Genomic DNA, 23,361 nt, shown 5'->3' on the forward strand with positions numbered 1-23,361 from the left:
CCACATTTGAGAAAGCAGTTTAAGAAGTTTGTTTATTGTCAAAACAAATAAGAGATACAAGCATAACAGAAGACACAAATAAATTAATTATTTTGATCATTTTAGACTCCAGGGCTTCTCTATGGAAAGGTCAGCTCAGCTCCTTATGTAGACATGATAGTATCCAAAAAAAACACAACAGTGGGAATTTGAGACCGCATTTAAGACAATGACTGAACACATACATGGTGAAGAGAAATAAAGTGGCGTTCTTAGTTCCTTCCCTCAGTAACTTACATATTTATAAAAGTATGCAGCTCTTTATTGGGGGCAATGATTTCATACAGAAAAATTTTAAATTCTTGCACTTCCCAGGGGAAAAAAAAAAGTTTTATGCCTGACCTGAACAAGAAAATCAAAATAGGATGACGCTAGTTTCACGTGAACCTCAAGACTACCATCTAAATGTAGGTGCCGCCTTGTGCATACTTGAAAAAAGTTTAACATCTATTTATCTATACCAAACCAGTAGACTGAATTTTCTCCCTTAGGAAGTCTTCAATCAAATTGGAGATAAATTATTTTCATTTTAAAAGTGCAAAACAGAATATGCAAAACTAGTGTTTATTCTGTGAAACAGAAAAACGAAGCATCCCTCCCAATAGCACTGGCCAGAAGTGCTCTTGTAAGAAGTGGCTACAGGTGAGGTGACCCGGAAGGCTACCAAACACAAGAATGCTCCAGTTCCGGCCCAGGAAGTGGGGGGTCCCTGCCAAGTCTGGCCACCAAACAGATCTCAGGTCCCCCAGCTGACAAGACTGGAGCACACGGAAGTGCACAGTCATGAGGGTCAAAGTCTCAGCTAGTTCGGGCACAGCTTTACTCCATGACTAGGCCACGCACATGTTTACAGTGGTAAAGAAGTCGAGAAACCTAAGTTCCGGAACAACACAAACGTTATTTACCTAGTAAGCAATGATCAAAGTTCTTGTCTAAGGTAAATGATAACAAAAATGGTCATGAGATCCCCCATACATCACTTAAACCATATAACATGGTTTCTTCCACACAAGGATAAGCTTTGCACTAACATTTCTCAAAAACCAAGTATACCTCCAGCTCTAGCATTGGTTTAAGAGGTTTTAAAAGAAAAAAAAAAAAAAACCCTTTCCTATGTCAAAGCCAAGGTAAAAGGGGAGTTGGGTACAAGATACCCTCTATCCAGAGTTTCTGGAATACAAAGAGCTCTAGAAGCCAGTGGGTGTGAGCACATTTAAGTCACGGGGTTTGAGGTTATGGGTCCGTGCCTGTGGTTTCTTCCCTTCCATCACTGGGATGTCCATCTTTGGTGGCTTGAAGGTTGCTGGATCTTCGGCCATTCGGGTGGCCTGGACACGGATCAGTTCCATTGGAGAAGGCTTCTGGGCTCCTCTGTAAGCCTGGGTGGCAAAACCTCCTATAGAAGTAAACCAAAAAGCAAATTATTTCAAATTAGTAGGCAACCCCCAATGGACATGGTAAAATGCCATCCACATGGGTGTTTTTGGAAGGAGCTGCATTACCTGAATCAGACTTCTGGAGGGATCTCGGTCCAAAGAGGCTCCATTTATCTGCCATGTTTTTGTCCTTGTCCCCACCTGCAGAATCCATGGTGCCAGGATTTGGGCCAGGTAAGGCTGTGGAAGGACCAGAATTGAACCAGCCTCTGGAAGACAAAGAATAAGGCATACCATTATATCCTCTTCCTATGCCTCTAGAAGCATCTCATGCTGAGAGACGGAGAACTCCACTCCCCCTATTCCCCCGAAACCACTAGGCTTAAAGTCCACTTTCGTATGCAGCATTAGCTTTTCTAGAAGCACACTGCAGCTCGGGAGGCTCATGAGAAGGGCTCACCTGGACTTCTGTTTAGGGGAAGGGTGGGGGCTGCTGCTTGGGGTGGACTGAGCTGAGGCGGACTGCTTCTCTTCTCTCGTTATCTCTCCACTCTGTAGCTTTAGTTTCTGTCCAGATGGGTAAGAAGAGAAATTCTTTTAAAATGAAAGCAAATATAAAATAGCTCCTTTGGGTGTAAATAACATGGTTCACACTTCACTTCAACTTCAGGCAAAAGGAACCATGTTAGTACGTAGAATAATTTTGGATTATAGAACAGATATTCCTTGATTTTGCCATACTAGACAAAATTCCATCTTTAAGAAAATCTATTCATTCTACAACATATCTCAAACAGCTCTGTGCTAAATATCACACTAGAGCTTTTACTTTTGGAGAAGTAATTTTTCCATACTTGCCCAGTAAATGGAAGAACAAGAACTCAAGCTGGAGACATTGCAGGCCTTTTAAGTAGGGCCTTGAACTCTTAGGCTGCTTCTTCTACCAGGTACAAGCACTGACCTTCCCAGTGTCTTAAAGCCAAGAAGACTCAGGCATGCTATTCCTCTCCAGCTAAATGCTTTCTCTGTGGCGCCTGTCCCCTTCTCTCTCTCTTCCCTCCCACAGCCAGTGACTCTGGGTTCCCTGGGCATTGTAAACATGCCTCTGACATACAGACTAGCTGTCTAGAAAGAGAGAGACAAGTCAACCTCTCAGTTCTTCTAGATCAAGCCCCTGCCCCCACTGTCTCTGTGCTCCATGTCTAGTAAGTCCAAGCTATATTTCAAACAAATGAACATGTCTAAATGTTCTCAAACATGCACCATATCAATTTACATGAGATGGCATTTCAGCCATCCTCATGTTCTACTCGTGTGGCCAAGATGCAGAAAATGAGCCAAAGTCAGAACTGCCCAACTAAGGAATTCTGACTCACACCTCGCCTGGGAAGTTCTCAAAGACTGAGAGTACCCCTCTCCAGAAGTTTCTGTCGTCTGAGAGATTGAGCTGGTCACCAACCCAACCTTGATCCCCTGCGGCAGTGGTTTCTAAACTTAGAATGCAAAGAATCATCTGAGATGTTCACTGTGAAATGCAAACAGTCCACAATGTCTTCTATCCTTGGCCATGGGCCACCAGATCCGTATTATTGCAGAGCCTTCTATATGTTGTGTATTGGGAGCCCCTTCAGGATCCAGACTCTCAGACAACTTTGGAATATGGGGGGAAAAACACCAGGAAATAGGGAAACAGGAGACCTGAGTTCTAGTACTATGACTGGTTAAATATATGACATTGGATTGGTCTCTGCATTTATAAGATATAAACAATAGTATCTACCTCCAGGATCAATACAAAGATTAAGTGTATGCAAGTACCTCACAGATCACTATGAAGTACCAACTGGCATTCTGCGACAGAAAATGCCTTGAAACTACGTCATCCGTCGACTGTTTGGTTGTTATTGACCTTACCAAAAATCATTCTTCACTCGTTTACAATTTTAGAAATGAAAAGGCAGAAACATTTCCATTCTACATCTGATTTTAATTTTGTAAAAAGGAAACACAGAGCATGATCTTCCTTTCCCGCTAAAGTGTGACCTCTGTTAACATTACCTGGTTCTCCTTTCTCCCTCAAAGTTGGTCACTCTGGTACACCAAGTACCCGCTTTGTGGGCCCTAATGTGCTCACACACAGCATACCTATAAGCTCCAAGTCTCAGCTGCTCCTCCTAACCATAAGGAAACAAAGCAGATCCCCCCACTTTATAGACAGGTAAGCAGAAACCACAGACTAAGAGCCCTGGAGCTTTCAAACAGAAAGCACCCCCACATGGGACTAAACCAGAGCTGAACTGCTCACCTAATGCTTTCCACTGCTCTCCACATCCCCCAGCTAAGCAAGCCAGTAACATCTAAGCCACAGCCGCACCTCAAGCTATGAACAGGGAGGGCTTTTTTAAAGTTCCTAAGAAACAAGCTTACGTGGAGCGCTTCTGCCACTCGAAGGTACTTGGTCTCCTCGGTGGTAAGGCCCTTGTGGGGTGTGTAGCCAGCATCGCTCAGCCCTGCCTGCTGCTCAAAACGCTGAATGCTCTCCTGGGTCTGTTCTGGGAACAGAGGAGATGATGGTCATACCCATCCCCCCTCCCACCACAAACTGGGCGAGTTCAACACAGACAGCCACTCTTCTCCCCAGAAGCAAGAGACCAACCACACTGACCACCTGAGGAAGAGGGGTTCCCCAGACAAGCATCACAGCAGTAATGCTGAACCTTGTACAAAAGTTCTCTAATGAGAAGGAAGCCCTCCCTTACACCATGCTAAGAACAGATTACTCCTGAAGGGAGTGTCAGGTAACCTCCAGGGAAACACTCCTCACCCTCCTTTACTTGTGCACTGACATTTTCTTCGTACTGAGAAACTCAGCATGGAGAAGGCAGCTGACATTCCGGAAAGTCCAAGTTCTCCAAGTGCAAAGCTTCCTCAGCTTCAACTCACCACCCACACATAGACTTCCACCAAAGAGAAACGTGCCACATTTTGGCTGCGTGGCACCAACATGCCAAGGAGATCCAAACCACAGAGAACATGCCTTGGACTGGCCAATGTTTCTCATGTATGAGTTCTGCCATCCTAGCACCTGGCGTAACAGACAGGCCGAACTCAGTGTTAGCTCAGTCTGGCCTGACAGCTCACCAGTAAGTCAGTGAGCCTGTGGAATGGCAGACAGCTGCATTTTTGCTTCCACGGCACCCACACTACGTAATCCACCCCTTCACACAGGAATGTGGCGGCTGTGGACCCAAAGCCTAGATGCTCGATGTCCTTTATGACTTAGTCATTCCCCTCCTAAGGAACTCTTTTATGATCATTAGAAATCGAAGCAAAGGGAAAAAAATGCATCAAGATGTTTTCCAGTCTTACCAGGTAGCCACCTGAAGATGCAAAAAGCAGGAAAGGATTTAATGAGTACCAGGATTTTAAATTCAAGTTATTTTTTTGTTTTTAATTTAAGACCAGAGCAACAAAGTTCATGGAAATACTAGTTAAGAAAAATAGGATGGGGGACGCCTGGGTGGCTCAGTTGGTTAAGCAGCTGCCTTCGGCTCAGGTCATGATCCCAGCGTCCTGGGATCGAGTCCCACATCGGGCTCCTTGCTCTGCAGGGAGCCTGCTTCTCCCTCTGATTCTGCCTTCCACCCTGTCTGCCTGTGCTTGCTCTCGCTCTCTCTCTGACAAATAAATAAATAAAATCTTTAAAAAAAAAAAAAGAAAGAAAAATAGGATGGTATGTCTACTCTACCTGTGACCATATAAAAATACATTTAAAAGTGGAAGCAACGAGACCAGGCAAGTGTCTGAGTGACACAGCACACTGGGCTGCCAGCACATTCCGTACAGTGAGGGACAGTGTTTTCAATGACCAAGTGACCCTGTACTAAGAGAGCGTAGGCTGAGCTCTCGAGCCCTGCCACAGTATGTCCTCAAGCTGGCAACACACAGGGAGTTATCTGCCGAGTCCAGTGGTCCTTTACGTTGGAAAAAACAAGAGTCTGAGTAAGAGTCTGGACTCTTAGTTCTTCAGTGAATTCTCCAGGACTGCCCGAGACAAGCAGATGCCCTCCTGGAGCGGATGAACAAGAGCTTCTGACCTGGAAACTGAGCCAACCAAAGCACCTCTATGTGCCACGCGAGCTACTGCAGACAGGCAGGGCTGCGCATCTGATAGATGGTAACTTCCCACAGCTTCCAGAAGCGCCCTCCAGAACTGACAAGTTCCCTTAATTTGTTACAAGGTTTTAAAAGAGAGGAAGAAAAAAAAAAAAAGGGAAGAAAAAGAAAAGCAAGCTCTCTTATTCCTGGTCTCATTAGAACCGCAAACCACACATTCTTAAGGCGAAAGACGCTTGAGGCACCAAACTTGCCTCAGGTCCAGAAAGAGAAACAACTTGGAGCCTTTCAATTAAACAAAAAAAAAAAAAAGAAGAAGAAAAAGAAGTAGTAGTAGTGCAGGCAGGGCAGGTGGGAGATGCTATGGTGTGTCTCCTTCTCCAGGACGGACTGGGAGTCATGGCAGTGGCTCACAGCCACCAAGCACCAGATTCCTTACTTCATGGAGAGGGAAACAGCCTCAAGAGTTAAGTCATTTGCCCAATGCCACACTGACACATACGGGAAAGTAAGACCATCACCGACAGAGCAACGAGAGGGAACCTAAATTAACCGAGATGATTCATATAGGGCCAATCTTCCACCTAAATGCATCTCCAGCACCGGTATGTCAGCGACCACGCTGACAAGCGCCAGGCTGTCAGGCCAAGTCATGCAAAGGTGCAGACGCTGCGCCATCTCCCAGAGCCAGCTTGCAGGAAGCCCCAACTCCTCCCACCCCCATGGCCCTCTATTCTGAGGATGCAAAGTGCTTACTTGTGATCAGAGAGTTCATGATGACATGAGTCGCTTTAGCCTTCACCACAGGGGCCTTGTCCGCACCGTCAGTGGCCGATGACAGGGTCACGGCAGGGGAGGAGACACTGGCCTCCCCTTCCTCCACCTGTTCAAGAGAGGTAAGGAGGCACTTAAGCTGGGCAGGGGAGTCACACAACCAGATTTACTCCTTTGGGGAAGAAGTACTGAACTAGGGTGCCTGGGTGGTTCAGTGGGTTAAGCCCCTGCCTTCAGCTCGGGTCATGATCCCAGGGTCCTGGGATGGAGTCCCACATGGGGCTCTCTGCTCAGCGGGGAGCCTGCTTCCCCTGCCTCTCTACCTGCTTGTGATCTCTCTCTCTGTCAAATAAGTAAATAAAATCTTAAAAAAAAAAAAAAAAGTACTGAACTACCTTTCATCTGATACATAAAGAAATAGCTGAAGGGGGGTTGGCTGTCTCCAACTAATTACATAGGTATTATCTTTAGTGACAACACACAAAGACATTATAAGCACAGTGTGAATCTATAAACATGGGAAAGCCAGAATTTGAAACTCTTGAGGTCTACTACCTTCCCAGCCCCTGTCTGTCCAATATCCTATACTACTGTGTCCCTAAGAATGCAAAAGAAACTCTTATTACTAAGCCCTGACCATGTACCAGGCACTGTGCTGGCTTTTGCTTCATCACTACATTTACTAAGTGGTTCTCGAACTTTGCTGAGCATCAAAATCCCACAGGAGGACTTGTTAAACAGACTGCTGGCCACAGCCCAGAGCTGATTCGGTGCGAGGGGAGGATGCAGCTCAAGAATTCATGTTTCTAACAAATTCCCAGGTGATGCTAATGCTACTGGTGCCCAAGACCAAAAGGTTCAATAGTCTTTTAACACAAACCAAAATAATGATCATGATCATCATCATCATCATCATCTAAGTAGCTCCCAGTCTTTCACATGAAAGAACTGAGACATAGCACCTTCTGTCATCTAAACACTGGACACTAGGCTCAGGAGTAGCAGGGGGAAAAAACTGTGTTTATTCCGTTCTCTGCTTCTCCAAAGGAATTGAGGAAAAAGATGGTCCAAAAGGAAGACAGCAGAATAAAGTCCTGAAATGCTGCAACCCTGTTACAAAATAGGATTTACATCTTTTAGCTGTAACCCTACTTAAATAAAAGGGATCTCTGCTTCCTTACTTGCAGCGTGGTTGTGTTTGGGAATGGAGCATCAGGACTAAAAGAATGCATGTAATGAGTCAAGCCAAGCTTTCCTCTGAGAGAGCAGCTGTTCCAAACTGTCAACGGTTCCAGCTAGGGCACGAGAGAAAACTGGAAGCCCATCCCTTGCCCAGTGGAATAAGCAGCAGCCTTTACCATGAAATGCGTGTGCTCCGCCAAAGCACTCTAAGAAGCCAAGCTTGGGGCGCCTGGGTGACTGAGTCGCTTAAGCATCTGACTCTTGGTTTTGGCTCAGGTCATGGTCTCAGGATCACGAGATCAAGCCCCAAGTCCAGCTCCATCAGCATTGAGTCTGCCTGAAACACACTCTCCCTCTGCCCCTCCCCCCACTCATGCCTCTCTCTCTAAAATAAATAAAATCTTTAGGGAAAAAAAAGGAAGAAGCCATGCTTGTTTTCTGCCCTTGTCCCTTGAGTCTGCTGCTCTGGCCTCGCAGCCAGGCTGCCAGGCCCCTTCTCCCCAGTACTACCTGGACTTTCAACACTGAATGGTTTCTCTTCAACAAATGACTGGGTCAGATTTCCGTAGATAACTGATCTAGAAAACTTCCCCCAGAGCTGTAGGGGACACTTTCGTAGAAAGAAGCTCCCTATTTTGAGAGCTTCCTGGGCAAGGGAAGGGGGCCTCATTGGAAAGGAAGGATTAAATACAGCTCTACCAAGTGAAAGTTTAGTAAGGAGCCAGGAGTCACACTACCCAGTATATCAAGCCTTCTAATCTTCTTCTATGTAATCCCCACAACACGTCCATGCCATAAAGTATTCTCAGCTCTCAGATGAGAAACACTGTGACTCAGGGGCAAAGCTGTGTCCCCAAGGTCATTGCTAGTACACAGTCCCTTAGGGGATTCACACCCAAGTCTGCTTGAGCAGCTGGTTACTGTGTACTTCCTGCCATGCCCTAAGCTGTCACGGGGCTCAAAGTTCAGTGAAACTAGCTGCAGGTTAAATGGCCTCACGGAACTTGGCGGGCCTAGTTTATTCAGGCATGCCTGGTGGCTGGAGAGTCAGAGGTGAGGGAGACACACAGCCCCTGCAGTCAGGAAGCAAGTCTGCCACAAGCATGTGAGAACCTATGAGGCCAAACTGCACAAAAGCGCTGGAGAGCAGATCAAGGCGCAGTTAGGGTGTATGTGTGGGTGTGTATGTGTGGGTGTGGGTGTGTGTGTGGTGGGCCTTAGGAAAAATGCAGCCTTTTTTTTAAGATTTTATTTATTTAGTTATTTATTTGAGAGAGAGAGAGAGAGAGACAGAGAGCGACCATAAGCAGGAAAGCAGAATGCAGAGGGAGAAGCAGATACCCCACTGAGCAGGGAGCTCCATGTGGGGCCCGATCCCAGGACCCTGGGATCATGACCTGACTCAAAGGCAGACTCTTAACCAACTGAGCCACCCAGTTACCCGAAAGAAGAAGCTTTTACGGAAGATGGCAGTGGAAAGAGGCATCTATCTGAGGCAGGAGGAACAGCATGAGGAATAGCACAGCATGTGTTCAGAAAAGAGCCAATTTTCCCCCCGTCACCCAATGAAGATTTTTTTAGAAACCCACTTTATGCCAGGTCCTCTGTTAGGTACTGCCGATGGGAGTACAAAATGGGCCATGGCCCTGACCTCAAAAAGCTAATGGGAGGTGATAAAGTAATGTAGGGATTACAACAAGGGTCTGCGGTATAGGGAAGAGCTCAAAGTAGTCTTATCGGGAGGATGGAGGAAAACCCTCACAGAAAAGACGTCTGAGCTGAGACTTAAAGGATACCACTTATCAGGCAGCTGGAGTGAGAAGAGGGGTAAAAGAACAGGATTGGGACTATAAACATGCCAGGCAACGAGCAGTGTGACACCAGACTTAGAGGCGTAAGATACTCAGTAAGTGCAAGAAATCTTAAATAATTTGCGTGGTTGGATCACCCGGCAGAGGGATGACACAGAAGAGTCTCAGGTAGCAGACATGACCATTCTCATTTGAATTCACAAGAAGGGCGCCTGGGTGGCTCAGTGGGTTAAGCCGCTGCCTTCGGCTCAGGTCATGATCTCAGGGTCCTGGGATCGAGTCCCACATCGGGCTCTCTGCTCAGCAGGGAACCTGCTTCCTTCTCTCTCTCTCTGCCTGCCTCTCTGCCTACTTGTGATCTCTGTCTGTCAAATAAATAAATAAAATCTTAAAAAAAAAAAAAATAAAATAAAAAAAAAAAAATAAAAATGAATTCACAAGAAAAAAAAAAGCCCACCAACTCCAGCTGAGGCACTGAACACATACAAGAATTGGTGACCGCCCAATTCTGTGAGGGCCAGAGCCACTGAAGGCTTCTGGAGCAGAGGAAGGAAAACAAAGAGGTCAGGCTTGCCAGAAGCAGTCAGTGGCGTCAGGTACCTTGGCGAGGTGCTGATACTTGCGCTCTGGAATCACTGGCTTCCAGGGGATGCTGCCCATGTCCGATGGAGGAGGAGTCATGGGTGTAGGGTCCTCAAGGGCATCATCATAGCTGAATGCCCGGCGGTACATCCCGATGGGCAGGGACATCTTGCCTAGAGGCCCACTAGGCCCAAGAGCTAAGAACAGAGATACCTGTCAGGACAGGTTCAGCAGTTGAACACGCTAATATCTTTAAATTCATCTCTAGGCAGGAAAGCTCTGAAACACTTATTCTTGGACAGAGCCATAGCTCATTCTGGAATAGCTAATCCACTCAAGGAAAAGTAACAGTACTAAGTCCTTTCTTTATGAAGGACACCTTGAATTCTCCACTTTACCCCATTCAAAAGCCCTAATCCATTTTTATGGAGTAGAATAACAAAGTTCAATTTAAATTTACTTGAGCAAACTCATACAACTTCAAAGTACAGTTTGGAATCAAAATCTAAACCTATCTGACTTCAAAGCTTATGTTCTTTATGCCACAGAAGCCACCCCACACAATGCCAAGGTTCTCAATTCACGCAGGACTAAAGATATGAAGTTGTTGATCCCATTTTATAGATAAGGAAACTTAGCTCCAGCGGTATAAAGTGATTTGCCAAAGCTCATACAGAAAGTAGCCAGCGGGGGCTCAACTGCAAATCTTCTGCCTTCCCTATCTAACTCTACCAAAACAAAACAAAACACAAAACAAAAACCCAAAAACAAAAGTGCTATTACAAGAAATATTTAAAACAATTTGCTGTCCAGTGTCACCTCTAGTTTCAAGTATTCTGTTTGATTTAAACACAGAGCCAATTTCCGTCACTGAAATTGTTGGCAACCACTCTCACTGAACGCTGGCAGGCGCTCCTGCCATTCCAGTTCACTGGAAAGGACTGGCGGAATGTCCCGCAGTGACGCAGGCACCCCACTTCAAGGGCACTCTCAGTTCTGCCAGGCCAGGGAGCAAAGTTCATTTTGCTTGCCCGCTAATCCTTTTATAGCAGAACATCAGTCCAGATCCTGCCTTCAGCATGTTTTCCTGCTTAAAATTATACCATAACTCTCTAAGGCATCAACTTCAATGGCAGTAAGTCCCAAACCCACAAAGACACTTCATTTAAACAGCAAGGGGAACAAGCAGCTATTATTTTTATTACTATTAATAATAATTACTAACAAATCCATAGAAATAAAGAACTGGTGGTTGCCAAGGACTGGCACGGGACAGATAAGGAGTCATTGCTAATGGGCACAGGCTTTTCTTTTTGGAGTGATACAATGTTCTGGAATTAGATGGTAGTGATGGTTGTACAACCATAGGAATATACTATATTATACTATAGTATAGTATAGTAGTATAGTATATACTATACTATACAACCATGGGAATATACTAAACATCACAAAATTGTTCACTTTAAATGGGAATTTTATATGACATTTGTATTCTCTCAATTAAAACAAAGGCATCAGCAAAGAATGATTACCAAATACCTCTCCTTGCTGGCCAGCCACAGCCCTCGTCTTACCTGATCCTCAGTAAGTAGTTATTCTTCCCATTTTCCAGCTCAGGAAACTAAGCATAGGTTTTAAGTGACACCCGGCATAACAGATCTAAGCCAGTGCTCACATTCTACAGGCAATACTCCGCACTCCCCACACTACAACGCTTTAACCTTCTGAGCATAACTCTATGGCCCAGGGGGTTACAGGGAGTTTATGGTAACCACAGCAACAGTGAAAGACAAACTAAAACACAAACGGATGATGTCAGAGACGAGAGATGGATACACATCAGGAGACATGGGGGAAATGCCCCTATTAATCCACTTAATTTGGAAGCAATTTTGAAATATCCTAAAGCCTCCTCCCAGCAGCCATCTGACAGCCCTCCTAAAAATAATAAAGCCAGCTAAAATTCAGTAGGTAATATACTCCTACAGACAGAGACAAAAAAAATTGAGCAGTAAATATATATTCATCATTAAATTTTAACTCAATTTCCACGTATGTAATGCTTATCTTCAGAGCAACCTTGAGAGAGAGGCACTATCTTTACTGAGAATCAGAATTTGAGTGATGCAGATTTCATTAAAAATCACTGGCCCTTCCCACTAAAACAGTCCTGGGAGGGATCAATGACTTCAGTAACGCAGAAAGTATTGCCCTACACAGACCCAGGATTCATTAAACGTTACCGTGAGCATTTTCCTAATTCCCCAAGTTTAATCTGCCTTTCGATCAGGCTGGAGATGTTTTGCCCAGACCTCTGTTCTGCCTACCCCCAATCCCCTCCAAAAAGGGGAATACGTACGTATTACAAGAACTACACAACTTATTCTGTATTCTTATTTGATATCTGTAGGAAAGTGACAAATCTGGCATACCTTTAAGTATGAAATGACTGTTCTCTTTCAGTTTAGGGTTTGGGTTCATACACTGCCTGGGTGGTTAATAAAATAATGTTTAAATGATGCCAATCTATTAGATTTAAATACTTGCCTGGTGGCAGAAAGTAACCACTAATACACGGTTGAGGAAAAAAAGTGGTTTCTATTTAGCTTAAAACATTAAGGGCAAAGTAAGACTTTATCAAAAAGAATGAAGTTTACCAGGCACTTCTGGTTGTCTCGAAGCCATTGAAAGACTGGGATCCAGATGCTTTTTCTATATAGAATTCAGAGCTGAGTCCCTGCCACCTAATAAAAATAACAAAGGGCATTTTCTTACAGTGAACACCAAAGAATAGCTCCAGTGCTGTTCTTCTGACAGGCACACAGAGTTTTATGGCTTGTTTACACCGCTGAAGCACACATAAAAGAGCCAATGGGTGACAAACGTGCCAAAGGAGATTAAGAAAAATTTTTTAAGGAGAAAATCAAAGGTCTCACCTGTGGCTGATATTAACACCTGTGATATGACAAAGACACTATAAGTGGTAGAAAGGTCACCTTACCAGAGTGAAATGATGTGATGATTGATTATGATGACAAACAGGTATTAACGAGGAACATTGTCCAGCTGCTGCACATTAGTAAAGCTGTTCAGGAAGAGTCCATCCATTTCAGAGGTTCTAAGAGTGACAAACAACTAGCATTGGTATAGCCCTTCAGAGTCTGCCAAACACCTTCCTGACCTTCATGTATTCCCCACAACCTTGCAAGAGTGATAATACACATCATTTTTAAGTAAGTTAGGACTTACTTAACCAACTGTAAGATGCTATTTACCATAATGGGTAAATCCATCCTTTGTTGCTAACACTAATACTCCTAGGGGTTTTAGACAACACTTATCTTGTGTTTTAACCCTGCCACAACTCTGCAAGGCACGTATTATGTATCCCCTAAAATTTTAAAAGAAGGAAACTAAAAATCAAGAGATGTGATTATGTGATTTATCCAAGGTCACAGATAAGTAGCCGATCTGCAAGGCTTCACCCCCATTTTTAGGGGTATTAAAATAAAGCCCTGAGGGCGCCTGGGTGGCTCAGTGGGTTAAGCCGCTGCCTTCGGCTCAGGTCATGATCTCAGGGTCCTGGGATCGAGTCCCGCATCGGGCTCTCTGCTCAGCAGGGAGCCTGCTTCCCTCTCTCTCTCTCTCTCTGCCTGCCTCTCCATCTACTTGTGATTTCTCTCTGTCAAATAAATAAATAAAATCTTTAAAAAAAAAAAAAAAAAAAAAAAAAAAAAAATAAAGCCCTGAAAAAGCCAAGTTATTTGCTTTTCAGCTTGCAACACTGTCCTCTCCACCTGATTAAGTTCAGGGGACAAACTAGTTAGTTCTTCATTAAAGAGCATCGTAGAAACCAAAGTTCAGCCATCCTCCGGGTCCAGGAAGCATTCCGACCCACATACATCCTTTCCACTTCCCTTTCCCTTTCCCTGTTCCCACTCCCCCGCAGAGCTCACGCGACTCCACGGAATACGGAACAGAGCCACCAGGATTTGAAAGGCCAGGTCTGACCCAACCCCACTCCCACCCGGCGAGACTAAGGAAAAGATTAAGGCCCGGCCCTGGCACAAGCTGAAGGTCCTCCGAGGGCAGGGCAAGGCGGAGGCATAGGGGTGAGGGCGAAGAGGTCCCGGCCTAGGTCAATCTGAGGAAGCCGGATACAGGGGATGCAGGGGGACCCGCAGAGAGAAGTCCCACTGGGAGACCCCAGAAGGCGGGACAGGAGAGGCAAGGGGAAGTCGGGCCGAGGTCTGCGTCTGGGGAAGAAAGAAAGGAGAGGGACCGAGAGGCCCCGGGTCGGCTCCTTGGTGAAGGATCCAGAGACGCGCCTCTTCGGATGCTCGAAGGACAGAGCCCCAAGGAGGTCCAGGCCCCGTCCGTCTGATTACCTGTTCTTCCGCCGCCGCGAGGCTGCCTGCGGCCCGAGCTCTGGCACTAAAGAGGCTCTGAGGACCCACGTCTCACGAGACGCTGCGGCGCAGTATGGACCCAAGCCATGGTGTGAGCAGCAGCGTTATGCCGGTGGCAACACCGAAGGCCCCAGGTACCAACAAGGGAACACAGGCCGCCGGGCCAGCCGGCAGCTTTTCCGTAAAGCTTTCCGAGGTCTCTTCACATCACGCGAGACTTGGCCCAAGAGGCCCTCAGGGCATGCTGGGAGCTGTAGTCCAAGGTCGGGAAGGCTCCGCGACTTCATTTGCAGGGTGAGTTGGGGGACTAGTTCCGAGTGTAGAACCAGCCAACTCCCTGACGAAAAGCCACCCTTTTCCACCATCCTCTGCCTTGGTCCGCGACAGGCTGAGGAAGATGGAGATGGCACTGCAAAGTGACACCCTCAAACCCGTTTCGCGGAGGTGAATTTGGGGCCCAGAGAGATGAGACCTCACGTGACCGAGAAGAGGTGAAGTGAGCAGGCACCCCCTTCCAGAAACAGCTGGGTTAGGCAGGGTTCATACTAACAGCACAACCGAGGAGCGCCTGCTCTCCTTTCGGTGACGTGGTCCTAATATCATTTCCCTTTTACACTAAGAAAAGTGACACTTGGAGAGATGACATATCAAATGTCACATCCCGAAGGAAGAAATCTTTTTCCCCCCTAATGTGTTTACAAATATGACAAAACAACAAGGTTGAGGAAGTAAAAGAAGATGAAAAAAGAAATCTATCCCCTTTTCTTTTTGCTTGTTTGTTTTTTTCAAAGATTTTATTTATTTGACAGAGAGATCACAAGTAGGCAGAGAGGGAGGCAGAGAGAGAGAGGGGGAAGCAGGCTCCCCTCTTAGCAGAGAGCCCGATGCGGGACTGGATCCCAGGACCCTGAGACCGTGATCTGAGCTGAAGGCAGAGGCTTAACCCACTGAGCCACCCAGGCTCCCCTATCCCCGTTTCTACCCCACGTCCAAAGCTTGTCGTCAGGGCTCATCTCAGGGGGCCTCTGAGGACTGAAGGTGGATCTCTCGTTTGGACTCTGCCTGGGACCTTTGCTGGGCCTACTGGAAGGCCCCACAAGCTTTGCTCCTGCAACTTTAAACTTTGAGTGCCATTACCAAACAACAGTGCTTGAGCGCACCATGAATCCAAGTCTTTTATGATTCTAGAATTAGTTTATGAAAAGCACAATTACACTGCAGTGTGACTTTTATTTATTTATTTATTTATTTATTTGCAGTGTGATTTTTTGTGTGTGTGTTAAGTGTTACTTTGGGAAAACAAAGTGTTACTTTGGGCATGGCACAGTGAGTTAAGCAGCCAAGTCTGGATTTGGATTGAGGTCGCGTTCTCAGGGTTGTGGATGGAACCTCCTATCTGTGCTGAGCGCAGAGTACGCTTGTCATTCTCCCTCTGTTCCTCCCACCCCCCTCGCTCACTCTCTCTCAAATAAATAAGTAAATAAAATCTTTTTTTAGAAAACAAAACCCAAAACCCCCCAAAATAAATAAATAAATAAAATGTTTTAAAAAATTAAAAATGTTACTTTTGTTAATCTGGAACTTTTAAAATATGCTATATTTTTTTACATTCTGCAGAAGTAAAGCTGTCCCCTTGCACTCCTCCATCAAGAGGATAGGCTACAAGTAACATTTCAGTCAAGGGGGAGAAACAGGACTTTGCACTCTTCTATAAATGATAAGCATCAGCTTGGGATTTTTTTTTTTTAAGATTTTATTTAATTATTTGACAGAGAGAGATCACAAGCAGGCAGAGAGGCAGGCAGAGAGAGATGAAGGGAAGCGGGCCCCCTGCTGAGCAGAGAGCCCCATGCGGGACTCGATCCCAGGACCCCGGGATCATGACCCGAGCCGAAGGCAGTGGCTTAACCCACTGAGCCACCCAGGCGCCCCTGGGATTTTTTTTTTTTTTTAAGGATTTTATTTATTTATTTATTTATTTATTTAACAGAGAGAGATCCACACTGGATCTGCCAATGCATCTGTTTTTTTTTTTTTTTTAAAGATTTTATTTATTTGAAAGAGAGGGAACACAAGCAGGGGGAGTGGCCTCCTGCTGAGCAGGGAACCTGATTCGAGGCTGGATCCCAGGACCCTGGGACCATAACCAGAGAGCCAAAGGCAAACGCTCAGCGACTGAGCCACCCAGGCGCCCCGTGCCAAAGCATCTTACATACCTGTTTCATGGGGGAGGAGGCAGGTAGCAGGACTGAACCTGCCTGCCTGCCTTTCTCTGGACATCTGCCCTCCCTGGCCAGTCCAAGCCCTCAGAAAGGCCCACGCCTTAGACAGACTTGCCAACACTCTCAATGACCCATCAGCAGACAGGAACTTGTTTACTGAGAAAGAAGCAAGTGGGGCATTTGCATTTCTGGGGTTTCTAGACGGGGAGCTAGCTCCATCTGGAAGCCTGCCCTGCATATCATCACAGATGAGGCATTCCCATTGCCCACTCAGCAGCAGAGAAAACTAACACTCTCAAGGGGGACCTTGGCAAAGATACCTCAGCCAGGAAACGGCAGAGGTGAAATTCAAGCCCAGGGCTGAACACCCTGCTGATAGCTTGGCTGCCCGGTGTCCTTGGCCTCAGTTTCTCCACTTTTAATATCCCCGGGACAGGAGGGTTGAAGGCACCACCCACAGAGAAAAAAATTAGAAGTCACATCTCCCTCTAGTGGTGAGGGGGAGAGATTTCACTGAAGAGATTAATTAAAGGAAGTTATGTCAACTGTCAAGAAGGTCCTTAGAGAACAACTTCCCCAGCCTGGTATTATCACAGGTGGCACAACTAAGGTACAGAGGATAGAAGAACCAGGTCAATGTCACACAGTTAGCAGTTAATTAAATAGAAAAAGTGTTCTTGTGTCTTACTTAACGTCAGGCATGATGCTCAGAGCATGAGATCCACCGGGGAGGATATGCTCGCTTTGGCAGCACATATATTAAAATTGGAATGATACAGAAGAGATGAGCATGGCCCTGCACAAGGGATACACTGGGAAAGAAGACACTGCCCCTGCCTGTTATGAGCTGAATTGTGTCCTCCCAAAAGTCACATGTTGAAGTCTCAAAGCCTGGTAACTCAGAACAGAACAGTATTTAGGGATAAAGTCTCTAAAGGGTAATTAAATTCAAATAAATCTGGGGGGCACCTGGGTGGCTCAGTCAGTTAAATGTCTGCCTTCAGCTCAGGTCATGATCCCAGGGTCCTGGGATCAAGCCCTGCATCAGGCTCCCTGCTCAGTGGGAGCCTGCTTCTCCCTCTCCCACTCCCCCTGCTTGTGTTCCCTTTCTCACTGTCTCTCTTTCCGTCAGATAAATAAAATCTGAAAATATGTATATAAAAAGTTGCTCAGCCTCACTCCAAAGGCGAAAAATTCAATAAACAAAGAGATTTGAGTTCATTTCTGTCAGATTTACAAAAGATTTTAAGTTTGATGATACTATATGTTGGCAAGAATATGGGGAAATAGAGACTCAGTAGCTTCTTAAAATGGATTACAAATTAGGACAACCGTTCCGAAGAGCAAATTGGCAATCTTAACTTTGAAGATGCACAACAGAATGACAGCAATTCCACTCCTCAGGATACACTTTATTTTATTTAAAGACTTTTAGAAAAGATTTTACTTATTTATTAGAGAGACAGAGAGAACAAGTAAGGGAGGGGAAGAAGGAGGGGAGAACCAGACTCCCTGCTGAGCAGGGAGGCCAATACAGGGCTCGATCCCAGGACCCGGAGATCATGAGACAAAGGCAGATGCTTAACCAACTGAGCCACCCAGGCCTCCCTTCCCAGAAAATACTTTGGGAAAAGTTCTCACAAATATGCTCAAGGAGACGCCTATAACAACCTTCACTGCATCACTGCTCCTGAGAGCAAAAATATGGTCAGCCCAAACATTTCAATGACAAAAAAATAAAAAAGTAAACTGTGATATAGTCACGCAAGGGAATACTACATAACGTTAGAAACGAATGAACTAGATCTCCAGGTATCAACACGGTCAGTCTCAAAAACATTATGTTGTGTTAAACAAAGATAATAGTATGTTACCAGCAGAGGCCACTTTTTTTCTTAAGATTTTATTTATGTATTTATTTACTTATTTATTTTGCAAGATTGAGAGCACGCAAGCTTGAGTGCTGGGTGGGGAGCACAGGGAGAGGGAGAGAATCTCAAGCAGACTCCACACTAAACACGGAGTATGGAGACCCACGTGGGGCCAATCCCACGATCCTGAGATCATGACCTGAGCTGAAATCAGGAGCCAGCCGCTCAACTGACTGAGCCACCCAGGCACCCCTGCAGAGCTCACTTTAGGCAACAGGTTTGAGCAGTGGAAACATAAACAAGGCAAAAGGGCCCACAGTGACCACCAAGCTGAAACAGGCTCATCAAGCGACCCACCTCAAAATAACCATAGGCCCTAACTGACCAATTACAACCAGGCGCAGTTCCAGAGGTTACAAAAAAAGAGAAAATTCCATACAGTCCCTTACTTCTTAACCCCATCCTATAACTATAGCCCCACATGACCGCCTCATGGCAGACAGTCTCTCCTTTGCTGTCCTGCCTTCTGCTCCCTTGTGGTATATTCAACTTTTCTCTCTTTGGTTCTGCCTTGGGTGTATTCTTTCACCGCCTGTGCCGGCCCCCATTCAATCAGAATATGCCACATTACCATTTACGTATATTATTAAGCCAAAAAACATTTTGATATGTATTAATAAAATAAAAGCATAAAAACATAATGGGAATGATACACATCAACTTGGAGATCACGATTATCTCTGAAGATAGGAATAGCATCTCATTTATGCTTGAAATTTTTTTAATAAAAAGTACAGCAAAAGGTTAATTCTCAAGTTTCGGTCAATACATGGGTATCTGAACATGTTTGTTTGACACATTTAATAATTTTAAAAACATTAAGAGCCGATTTTTAAAAAATTTATTACTTATTTGACAGACAGAGATCACAAGTAGGCAGAGAGGCAGGCAGAGAGAGAAGGAGGGAAGCAGGCTCACCGCTGAGCAGAGAGCCCAATGCGGGGCTTGATCCCAGGACTCTGGGATCATGACCTGAGCTGAAGGCAGAGGCTTTAACTCACTGAGCCACCCAGGTACCCCCATTAAGAGCTGATTAATTAAAATGATGAACAACTCAAGAGCTCATCTATGTGAAAATGAAACATCCTAAAATCCAACCGAGGACCCATGTGAGAGACTTCAAAGCCAATCCCTTGAGTTTTCCTTCTTTTTCAGAAGAAGAGTTTGATATAATGAGTGGACCTAGATTCCAGGGTCTGTATAGGGGGATACAACATATTAAGAGCATGGTTTTCAAGACACACAGACCTGGTTCAAATCATAGCTGCCTCATTTATTCATTAAATGGTCTTGGAGAAACCATCCCCTCTCTCAAGTTGGTTTTCTCTTTTATAAGACGGGGATAAGCTGACCAGAAGGCAGATAGCACAAACCAGCCCCAGATCCAGGGATACCTGAGAATCAAAGGGAAGCTGGCAGATCAGAGAGAGCAGCCCCGTGGCCATCAGCAAAAGGCTGGGCTTGGGTGTGGACAATGGCAACCCAGAGCCAAAGACAGAGCTCCAAGAAGGGAATCAGGCCCTGTTGGTTCTCGGACGGATAGACCCTTACTTCTTTCCTGCCTTGCACTGGGCAGACCTTGGCCAGTCCTGTCATCGTTACCAAGGGCTGAAAAGGCAGTGGCTGGGTGGGGAAGTCAGGAACAAACTCCAGTGCAGTGAACTGGCCGGCACCTCAGCAGCCTCTCCCACCACTCCTCTTCCCTCTCCTACCAATCCTCTTCCCTCTCCCTGTACCCTAAGCACTAAGTTATGGCAATGGGCGTTAGTAAGAGATTTACCTGGGCCGTGAGGAACAAGGACTTTCTCCAGAGATGCAGGCGTCTGCTCAGCGCAGTACAAATTAGGGGTGCGGACTGTACCCCAGAGAGTCTCCTTCCCAACTCACCAGCAATACACTACACTTGGGCTATGCCACCTCCCCCAGGCACTTAGTCCTGGCCCCAAGGAAAGGAGCTCACAGGGGCAGATAAGAGATGTCTGAGGGGCACACACCCAATGAGAGAAAAGATGCCATACAGGACTACCTTATCCAAACACACCAGAGTTAATGGACTTGGCAGGACAACGAATGAAAATAAGCATTTAAAATATCACTCTAAAAAAGAAGAGAGAGGATTTTGGAAAGATGAAGGGGGAGACAAGAAATCATAAGGAACCAACTACAGAACCAGACACTAAAAATGTTATAGATGAAATAAAGCCCTGAAAGCCTGGGGTGAATAGCAGAGTGTGTATAGCCAAGGACTAAATAAACAAGTGGAAGACCAGGTTCAGAAAATTCCCTAAAAGGCATGACAAAGGTATAAATAACTGAAAAGCAAAAGGTTAAGCCAGTGTTCTGTGAAGCTGGCTATCCCTGAATAGCATGGCACATGGTCTAACCAGGGGACACCGTGGTCAGGGACCCACTCCTGCACCTCTCACTGTAAAGCAGTTCCCCTCGTTGGATGCTATGTTGTTTGTGACTGCACCCCGTGGATGGGGCATACTTGATTCCCCAGATAGTGATGAGAAAAGAAGGAAGGAAGGAAGGGGGGAGGGAGGGAGGCAGGAAGGAAGGAAGGAAGGAAGGAATTACAAAAGGGTTGAACACAAATATACCCTGGACTTTAGGAATGACAGTACCCATGGAAGCAAATGGCACCAGGATTCCAGCTCTGCTTTCTGACTTTGCCTTTCCTGCTCTATCTCAGCCTCTTTGACCTCAAGCCTTCTTTAAATGCGGGGAAAATGGTTACCTATAGCTGGTAAGTTTTACTTCTTAATCCACCCAAGACAGATGGATCTCAAGATGCTGGGTACCACATTTAAGAATCCCATGGAACAGTCTCCTTGGTTCAGCTTGATCTAATTATTACTGACTAATTATTCATGCCAAGTGTCATATAAACATAGCAGGTTTTCGGGATGCCTGGGTAGCTTAGTTGGTTGGGCCACTGCCTTCAGCTCAGGTCATGATCCCAGCATCCTGGGATCGAGTCCCGCATCGGGCTCCTTGCTTGGCAGAGAGCCTGCTTCTCTCTCTGCCTCTGTCAGCTTATGCACTTGTGCGTGCTCTCTCTCTCTCTCTCTCTGATAAATAAATAAAAATCTTTTAAAAAGCCAAAATCATGGCAGGTTTTCAGTTAATTCAATCATTAGGAAAACTATTCTCAGAAGATGAAGACAGACAAATGTTTGCACAGCAGTACATTTTATACCAGAACAAAGCCTAATGTACAGTTGATGTCTAGTTGGTTAAATGTCAGTTCCCTGCTGCCCTTCTTGCTCCTGTCATCAGAGACTTGTAGTACTTATCCTGGTGGAGGTGGGAAGCCACTGAGGAATTTTAACCTGAAAATGACATTGCCAGGTTTTCTTTTGTAAAGACGGCTGTGTAGCAATATGGAAGTTGGACTGTATAAGTAAAGTTGGCAATAGTTATCTTCACAGTTTAATCTTTTTATTTTTTTAAAAGATTTTATTTATTTATTTGACAGAGAGAGACACAACGAGAGAGGGAACACAAGCAAGGGGAGTGGGAGAGGGAGAAGCAGGCTTCCTGCCAAACCCAATGTGGGGCTTAATCCCAGGACCCTGGGATCATGACCTGAGCTCAAGACAGAAGCTTAACGACTGAGCTACACAGGCACCCCATTTAATCTTTTTTTTTTAAAGATATATTTATTTATTTGACAGAGAGAAACCATAAGAAGGGGGAGCAGCAGGCAGAGGGAGAGGGAGAGCACATGGAGCTCGAGCCCAGGACCCTGGGATCATGACCTGAGCTGAAGGCAGATGCTTAACCAACTGAGCCATTCAGGCGCCTCTATAATTTAATCTTTAACTGTAGAATATCCAGATCGGGTCATGACTGAAGAGGAATTAGCATCACCCAGAGATGGATATATTGACAGATGGGACTTTGTCTTCTCTTTTTTCAGAAGGTAAAGAGTGACTATTTTTCTAATGGATATTGCATCATGGAATGGGGAAACACAAAGTTAAAAATGGATATAAGAGTAAAACTGGATGCAAAGGAGTCGACTGTGCTGGCCACATGCCTGTTTAATCACAGCTCCATTCCTCACCCTTCACCTGCTCTGCTCTGCATGACAGGGGGCTAAGTCCTGACAATTCCATTTCCAGAGTTCCCTTGCCAAATGGTCCAGTTAGTTTCAGCTAATGGCAGCCAATGCCAGGCAAAAGGAGATTGAAAGGGATTGGTTAGAGAGGAGGGAAAAGATTCAAGAAAAGAATGTGTCATAGAAGCCAAGGGAGGAGAACATGCAATTGATTCAATTCTCCAAATGTGTTAAGTGTGAACTCTGGGCCTCATTCTTATACTGAACACATCAGACCCCCAAGAAGACAAAGGCCTGGTCTGTCATCTTCAAGTGGAAGGACAGACATCTTCAGGCAGAGACTGTGACCACCCAGGGTGACTGCTGAATTCCAGGAATTCCAGCTGAGAGACAAGGGGATGATCACCCACTGTGTGTCAAGAGGCAGGAAAGGTAAGGTAAGACCAAATTAGACCTCCAGGAGCCTTTAGCGCTCAAGGGATTAAGGTTCTCTCTTTTGAAACAACATATAACTTACCAAGATTAAATCCAAGACTAAATCCCTTATTTTTTTTTTTTTTTAAATTTTCCGACCACAAAGTTTCGGATACTCACTAGTGCTAATTTTTCTCCTTGGGAACCTCGCACTCTTGTCTCACCAGGAAGGTGATCCCTCAAGGAATGAGCTGGCACCCTGGCCAGGTTTTGAATGGCATCTCTGCTAAGATTTAACAGTGTTAAATATTACAAGGTCAAGCAAAATAAGAACTAAGATGTTACCAACGGATTTAACAGGGTAGCATTTGTTAGAGACCGGGTGAGAGCAGTTCCCTGGGTGGGTTGGGTGAAGAATAGGAAATGAACATTATCC

General features: G+C 45.4%; 1 protein-coding gene and 1 non-coding gene across 3 annotated transcripts; one reads left to right on the forward strand and one right to left on the reverse strand.

Moving 5' to 3' along the window:
• Positions 1 to 14: 14 nt before the first annotated feature.
• Positions 15 to 14,415, reverse strand: KIAA1191 (KIAA1191 ortholog). 2 transcript variants are annotated; one of them, XM_059174356.1, is made up of 9 exons: positions 14,272 to 14,415; positions 12,885 to 13,001; positions 12,541 to 12,627; positions 9,899 to 10,077; positions 6,288 to 6,414; positions 3,843 to 3,967; positions 1,876 to 1,982; positions 1,542 to 1,684; positions 15 to 1,435 (listed from the first exon to the last, which is right to left on the reverse strand). In XM_059174356.1, exons 3-9 carry the CDS (start codon positions 12,566 to 12,568, stop codon positions 1,227 to 1,229), a joined length of 918 nt encoding a protein of 305 aa, XP_059030339.1. In that variant the 5' UTR covers positions 12,569 to 12,627; positions 12,885 to 13,001; positions 14,272 to 14,415; the 3' UTR covers positions 15 to 1,226. The 2 variants fall into 2 exon arrangements, with proteins under 2 accessions (XP_059030339.1, XP_059030340.1); XM_059174357.1 differs by lacking the exon at positions 12,541 to 12,627.
• Positions 14,416 to 17,249: 2,834 nt separating this feature from the next.
• Positions 17,250 to 17,355, forward strand: LOC131832879 (U6 spliceosomal RNA). The gene has a single exon (XR_009354231.1). It is a non-coding gene; the product is annotated as a U6 spliceosomal RNA (small nuclear RNA).
• Positions 17,356 to 23,361: the final 6,006 nt, after the last annotated feature.

This window comes from Mustela lutreola, chromosome 5, assembly GCF_030435805.1.
Source record: "Mustela lutreola isolate mMusLut2 chromosome 5, mMusLut2.pri, whole genome shotgun sequence".
In the NCBI taxonomy this organism is placed as follows: Eukaryota; Metazoa; Chordata; class Mammalia; order Carnivora; family Mustelidae; genus Mustela; species Mustela lutreola.